Below are 7,763 nucleotides of genomic sequence, written 5' to 3'. Positions count from 1 at the left end.
GTGCCATTTGCTAACTCTGTTCTCTGTGTAGCTGCTTTTGACAGCTCCTCATCTCTCTACTAATCCACCACTCATGGTCCTAGAGAACAGAGACCACAAGTTAAGACCTTCACCTACAGAATCCCAAGGGCCAACACCGGGCAGAGGACAACTCCATCCTTCTTTCAAAAGGGCTTCTCCACAAAAAGCATTTCTGTTAGACTCTGAGCAGTGAGATACCCTGCTTCAAGAAGAATTTCTAATGGAGCCAGAAGCCTTTGAAATTTGCCCTTAGGATCCTCACCACCGAATCCCACTCAGCAGATTCCAGTACCACCTGGCATCATGCAGGAGAAAGAACCCCAAGAAAGCCAAAAAGATGGCCATCTGCAAATACAACACCTGCCACGTGGTCCCCACCAAAAAGCTGGAGGAACATGAGGCTGTTTGTGTCAACAGGAGCTCTGTGGAGGAACAGGACACCGAGAACCCTCTGAAAGTTAGTCTTGCAAGTTCAGAGCAGAACGATGACCCCCAGCAGGTCTCACCCTGCCTTCCCAGTCCTGATATCTGGAATGTCGATGGCGCTAATTGCCAGTATGTTTGTCCTTAAGACTTTTGTTCCCCAAAAGCTTGTTTGTGAAAATGACACAAAAGAGTCAGCGAGAGAGATCAGTCCCCAGAAGATCCTCAGACCAGGACAGTAAACGGCCAGCTGAGGAAAGAGCACACGTCTCGTAAATGCATGGAAGAACATGCAATGCATCAGAATAAAAGGCATACAAAGTAAAACTACCCTGGGCTACCTCTTTTTTTACCTGGCAGATTGGTAACTATCAAAAGGCTTAAAATACTCTGCTGGCAAAAGGTAGGGCAAAACGGGCACTTTCATAACATTGGTGAGAACGTCAGTTGGTACAGCCTCCACGGAGGGCTATTTGACAATAGCCATAAATATTATCAATACACATAGCCTTTGATCAAGCAATTCCACTGTGAAGCTTTATTCTGTAAATATAATCACACATATGGAAAATGAGCTAAGTACCAGCCTATTCATTGCAGCATTATTTGCAGCAGCAAAAAAGTTAGAAATGAGCCAGGTGTGTTGAATCACAGCTGTAGCCTGTTACTCTGGGGGCTGAGGTGAGAGGATCACTTGAGTTCAGCCTGGGCAACATAGTGAGATCCTGTCTTAAACAACAGCAAAGAGTCAAAAGTGACCTAAATATCCATTAAAAGGTCCTGATTAAAAATAAGTTATACTGTAGCCATATAACAAAATAGTAAGACGCCTTGAAAAAAAGTGAGGAAGCTCTTTCTGTGTTGATATGGAAAGATTGAGACACACTGTTGAGCTCAGAGGTCAGCAAACTTTTTCAGTAAAAGGCCAGATAGTAAATAGTTTAGCCTTTGCCAGCCATGTGGTGTGTGTTGCAACTACTCAGCCCTGCCACTGCAACACGAGAGCAGCCACATATAACATGTGAACAAATGAACAGAGGTTTCATTAAAATGACTTACAGCCACAGGTGGCAGGCTGGACTTGACTGGTGGGCCATGGTTTGCCAACCTCTAGTTTAACTGACAGAAACCAAGTCCAGGCCGGGCCCGGTGGCTCATGCCTGTAATCCCAGCACTTTGGGAGGCGGACACGGGGGAATCACCTGAGGTGAGAAGTTCGAGGCCAGCCTGGCCAATATAGCAAAACCCATCTCTACTAAAAATACAAAACTTAGCCGGGCATGCGGCAGGCACCTGTAATCCCAGCTACTCAAGAGGCTGAAGCAGGAGAATAGCTTGACCCAGGAGACGGAGTTTGCAGTTAGCCGAGATCACGCCATTGCAATCCAGCCTGGGTGACAGAGCGATACTTCGTCTCAAAAAAAAAAAGAAAAGAAAATACAAGTCCAGAACAGTCTATACAGTATGCCACCATTTGGGGAGAGTTGTGGGAGAAGACATGAATATGTATGTGCTTGTTTTCGCATAAAATTTCTCTTTAAGGATACTCTAGAATGGTGATCTGCCCACAAAGCCTGAAATGTTTTTTAAACCTGTTGCCTAATGGAAATATTTGCTTGCCTCTTCACTAGAAACTAATATTGGCTGCCTCCAGAGAAGACAACGGGGCGAATGTGGGGCAGGGAAGAGACAGCCCTTCTTTACTATTGACTCTTTAGTACCTTTTACATGGGAATATATGTGAATATGTTAACTGGTCAAAAATGATATACTTTTTTAAACAGTAGATAGAAGACTTAAGTCTTTTGAAAGGTTTTCAGGAGGAAATCTTAACTGTTAAGTTTTGTTTTTTTGTTTGTTGAGACAGAGTCCTCGCTCTGTTGCCCAGGCTGGTGTGCAGTGGCACAATCACAGCTCACTGTCGCCTCAACCTCTTAGACTCAAGCAATCCTCTCATCGAAGCCTACCAAGTAGCTGGGACCACAGGCGTGCAACACCATAACTGGCTAATTTTTCTATTTTTTGTAGAGATAGGGTCCCGCTATATTGCCGAGGCTCACTGCTTTTTTTTTTCTAAGTAATCATAACTTTGCCACCCGGCTGGCCCCTTCAACTGCTTACACGAAGTATTAAAGACTTCCTGGGCGGCGGGGGTGGGGAGTTCTGGATGACAGTGATTAATGAAGTGCATGAACTAGAGAACTGAAATGGGGGGAAAAGTGATGTGGAGAATATATGTCTATAAACCAAAGGCCAATAGGACTGGGAAAACTTACTCTTCTTGAAACTCCCACCGGGCGCAGTGGCTCAAGCCTGTAATCCCAGCACTTTGGGAGGCCGAGACGGGCGAATCACAAGGTCAGGAGATCGAGACCATCCTGGCTAACACGGTGAAACCCCGTCTCTACTAAAAAATACAAAAAACTAGCCGGGCAAAGTGGCGGGCGCCTGTAGTCCCAGCTACTCGGGAGGCTGAGGCAGGAGAATGGCATAAAACCGGGAGGCGGAGCTTGCAGTGAGCCGAGATCCAGCCACTGCACTCTAGCCCGGGTGACAGAGCGAGACTCTGTCTCAAAAAAAAAAAAAAAAAAAAAACTCCCTGAATTGGGCCATGAGGGAGTGAGCCTGGTGGAAGTGCTACCCATAGGGACTCTGTCAAGACACAGCAAGACAGAGCTGACATCTCACTATGTAGTGGCAGCCTGGAGCATTCTGTTGAGTATTCTGAAGGTAACCTCCAAGCTCCCAAAGGACAGCTGGCCAACAGGCAGTGGGGAAAGGCAGCCCCACCAACCCTGGGCAACAGGCAAGATTTGCAGGTTCATGTTGAGGGTTCCTGGCAAAGAGAGTGCCATGGAATAGCTATGTGTTGGGGCAGAGGGTGCTCTCACTGGCAGAGGAAGAGGAAAGAGGAGCTGTATTCAGGTCAAGTGCCTTGCTGAAATAATTTCATTAAGTCCAGGCCACAACACTGAGGGGAGGTATTTTTATTTCCAATATACAGATATGAAAAGTGAGTTTCAGAAAAGGTAAATAACAGCCGGGTGTGGTGGCTCACACCTGTAATTCCAGCACTTGAAGAGGCCAAAGTGGGCAGATCACCTAACGTTAGGAGTTTGAGGCCAGCCTGGCCAACATGGCGAAACCCCATCTCTACTAAAAATACAAAAAAATTAGCTGGGCATGGTGGTGCACACCTGTAATCCCAGCTACTTGGGAGGCTGAGGCAAGAGAATCACTTGAACCTGGAAGGCAGAGGTTGCAGTGAGCCGAGATCGCACCACTGCACCCCAGCCTGGGCGACAGAGCAGAACTCTGTCTCAAAAAAAAAAAAAAAAAACCCTAAATAATGTGCCTTGGTTCACAAAGTTAGTGCATGGCAAGTGGCCTAATTGAATCCATTCCCAGCAATTCCACTCCTAGATATGTATAAACCTGATGTGCAAGAGAGTTCACCAAAACATGAGGATGAAATGTGCATAACAGTGCTAATTTTTTTTTTAATTTAAAAGTAAACTTTAATATCAAAAATGCAAACTTGGAGAGGGCAGAGAGATCACACAGAAGGCTACCACTTCACACTTGGAGGGTCGCACAGCAGCCAGGTAAAGGTGCTCCTCACTTCCCAGATGGTGTGGCGGCCAGGGAGAGGCGCTTCTTACTTCCCAGACTGGGGGGTGGCCGGGCAGAGGTGCTAACAGCGCTATGTGTAATAGCCAGTCTGGAAGCAATCCACACTTCCTTTGAGATAATGGGTAAATTGTGGAAGTCACACAAGGAAAAACTAAACAATATTGTATATTTCAAAATTGAGAAGAGTGAACTTTAAATGGTCTCACCACAAAAAAATAAGTCTGGTAGGTGATGGATATGTTAATTAGCTTGGTTTAATCATTCTACTATGTATATATAATCAAAACATCACATCATACTCCATAAACATACACAATTATTTGTCAATTAAAAATAAAATTGGCCAGGTGTGGTGGTTCATGCCTCTAATTCATCCCAGCCCCACTCTGGGAGGCTGAGGCAGGAGGAAAATTTGAGCCCATGAGTTCAAGACCAGCCTGGGCAACACGGTGAGACCATGTTTGTATAGAAACATGTAAAAAAATTAGCCAAGCGTGGTGGTGCACCTGCAGTCTCAGTTATTAGGAACACCTGAGGTTAAGGAAGATCACTTGAGCCCAGGATTTCAAGGCTGCAGCAAGCTGAAATCACACCACTACTCTTCAGCCCAGGTGACAGAATAAGACCACGTATAAAATATAAAAGATAAATAAATATATTTTGTATTTTATATACAAAATATAAAATAAAACAAAAAGGTCATGAGAATGAACAAATCATAACTACCCAGATCTACTTGGATGAATCTCAAATAATGTGAAATTCTGTTGACATATTTAATGAAAATAAAAAGGCAAAGCAAATCTGGTGTTTGATGTCAGGATAGCGGTTACCCTTCGCGAGTGGAGAGGGGGTTTACAGTGCTGCTCTTATTCTGTTGTTTGATCTGGGTGCTGGTTATGCGAGTCTGTCCACTTTGTGAAAACATATCCACAGCCACTTGGATTCATGCACTCTTCTGTATGAATATTGCACTCCGATGGAAAGATTTTAACTGAACCTCTATCTAATGCTTATGGTTTTTTCTATGGCACCATACTCCTTCCCTGGCTGACAGGTATTGTCAGTGGCCGCTGCCATCACATGGGCTGTAGCAGGGAGGCACCTGTGTCAGGGAGGCACCGCGGGAGCTGCACACTGCATGGATCTGGTGCTCCCCGGGTGCTGCTGCAGCTGCCCAAATCTCAGCTGCAGACCCAGGCCTCTGGCTCCACACAGCAGGCAGGAACCTGCCCTCCTGGGCAGGGCTGCAGCTGCCCAAACTGTAGCTGTGGATCCAAGCCTTCCTGTGCTCTTAGGGGAGGCTGGGAGTAGGCAAGATCTGCCCGCCTGGGTGCAGCTGCAGCCACCCGACTGGTGGCTGCAGAACTGGGCCTCCTGCTCCACAAAGCAGGCAGGAGCTGGGGACAAGCGGGAGCCCCGCCCCTTCCAAGTTGGCGGGGCGGGAGCTCCCTGGGTGCAGCTACAGTGGCCTTCCCAGGTGCAGGACCTGGGCATCTCTGTAGCCTGCATTCTCGGGCGGGGAATGCTCCCCATCCCTGCAGGCTCAGGGGTGTCTGCTCCTGCTGCCTGGACTCTCTCCTCTGCCGGCATCTGCTCCAATCTGGGAGCTGAGTTAGCGCCGCACCCGGTGGGGGGCCATGAATGGCAGGAGTCAGATTCCTGGGCAGAAGGGCGTGGGTCCCCAGTAAGGCCCCTCCTTCAGGCCAGGGAGGGCCTGAAGGCTGGGAGCCAGCTGCCAGTCCCGAGGACCAGAGTGGGGACTTGTGGTGCCCCCTCCCTGCTGCCCATGGCCACCCATGCGGCAATCAGCATGCACTTCACCCCCCCTGAGGTCTATAAAAGCCCCGGGCTCAGCCAGAGCAGGAGAGAGGACAGAGGAAGGGATGCCCAGCTGCAGAGAGGAGCTACCCTCTCTGCTGATAACTGGAGATAATGGGACAAACAGCAGCAGAGAGGAGCAACCTTCTCCAGGGCCTCCTCTCTGCTGAGAGCTGAACACTGCAGACCATCTGCCTACAGAGAGAGCTACTCACTGCTGGTCTCCTGTGAACTGTTGTAACACTCAATAAAGCTTCTTTTAATCATGTTCCCCTTCCGTTTGTCTGCGTACCTCCTGGACACAGGACAAGAACTCGGGTAAAGGTGCCACCAGCCACAGATGTTTCTGACCAGAAAACTGACACTCCAAAGATTCCGTAACAGTATGACAGAGGATGGCATGGAATGGGGCATACTAAAATGCCAGACTCGCTGTCCAGGACTGGGCTCAAGTCCTGACTTAACCACTATCTACCATCTTCCCTCCCAGCACTCACCTGAAACGAGGGCACTAATTTCTCCTTTGCAAGGTGTATTGTGTATAACACAGAAATGAGAAACTAACATGTAAAAACATACTAAGTAATAACATACTAAGAGCCCATGTTACCTGAGCACTGAGTATGTGCCATGTTCTTCCCAATCCCTTCAACAAGTCTGAAGTTGAAGGATTCTCCCTACTTTACAGACAAGGAGCCAAGGCTCAGAGCAGTAAAGAGACACATAGCTCCCAAGAGCTAAGCTGGGTTTATACCCAAGTCTGTCTAATCCAAAGTAAGAGCTCTATCCAGGACTGCTCTTGGACCTGGGAGGACCTGGGAGAGTCTGCCAGATGCCATGAGCCACAATTCTCCCCAGTGCCTTCACCTCTGGGGCACAAGACACAGCTATGGTCACAATGGCTTTGAACTCCAGAATCCTTCACTCCATTCATTTCCCACGAAGTTTCTGGAACCCTAGGTCTCCTGTTTCTCCCCAACCCTGTTAAGCCATGGCTCAGTGTTCATTTTCTTCAGTGAGACACCAGGGTCTGCTCAGAAAGTGGCTAATTAAGACTCCCAAACTACTCCTGGCCTATCAAAACAGGCTTATGGCCTGCTCCTGCCCCAGCCCCTGCCTTGATCTGAGAAGCAGGACATGTTATCATTTATCCTGGACAAGTACTCACATGTCCCAGTTCCTCATGCCAGCATCTGTATCAGTCAGCTTCTGCTGTGTAACAAACCATCCTCAATCTTAGGGCTTAAAGCAATACTGATTTATTATTCTCATGACTCGGTGATCAGCTGGGCAGTTCCTCCAGTCTGGGCCAGATCAGGTGAGGCTGGGTGGTTTAGAGTGGCCTTACTCACATGTCTGGAGTCTCAGCCAGAACAGCTAGAATTCTCACCTCCTTCAGCAGATTCTCCCAGAGTCCCATAGGGGCAAAGCCAACCACATGACCCACTCAAGGGAACAGCTACAGGGAGCAGTGATTCCTTGGGAACCATTGTGGAATAATCTACCACAGTCTCTCTGTGAGCCTCTCACCTCCAGGCCACGCTGGCCACCAGATGCCAGGCAACCATCTGGATCTTGCCAGAACACTCACTCTCTGCTTTTTTTTTGAGACAGTTTTACTCTTGTTGCCCAGGCTGGAGTAAGTGCAATGGCACGATCTCAGCTCACCGCAACCTCCGTCTCCTGGGTTCAAGCGATTCTTCTGCCTCAGCCTCCCGAGTAGCTGGGATTACAGTCATGCATCACCATGCCTGGCTAATTTTGTATTTTTAGTAGAGATGGGGTTTCTCCATGTTGGTCAGGCTGGTCTCAAAGTCCCGGCCTCAGATGATCCACCCGCCTTGGCCTCCCAAAGTACTGGGATT

At 48.1% G+C, this 7,763-nt stretch overlaps 1 protein-coding gene across 1 annotated transcript; it reads left to right on the top strand.

Annotated features, from left to right (window-relative positions):
* Positions 1-241: 241 nt before the first annotated feature.
* Positions 242-686, top strand: GTSF1L (gametocyte specific factor 1 like). Its single transcript, XM_023227931.1, is given in 2 exon segments — positions 242-520; positions 594-686. Coding segments are annotated over 2 exon segments (372 nt in total).
* The last annotated feature ends 7,077 nt before the right edge of the window (positions 687-7,763 follow it).

Source organism: Piliocolobus tephrosceles, chromosome 20 (genome assembly GCF_002776525.5).
Source record: "Piliocolobus tephrosceles isolate RC106 chromosome 20, ASM277652v3, whole genome shotgun sequence".
NCBI classification, from domain to species: Eukaryota; Metazoa; Chordata; class Mammalia; order Primates; family Cercopithecidae; genus Piliocolobus; species Piliocolobus tephrosceles.
This window is presented reverse-complemented; position numbering and strand designations above follow the sequence as displayed.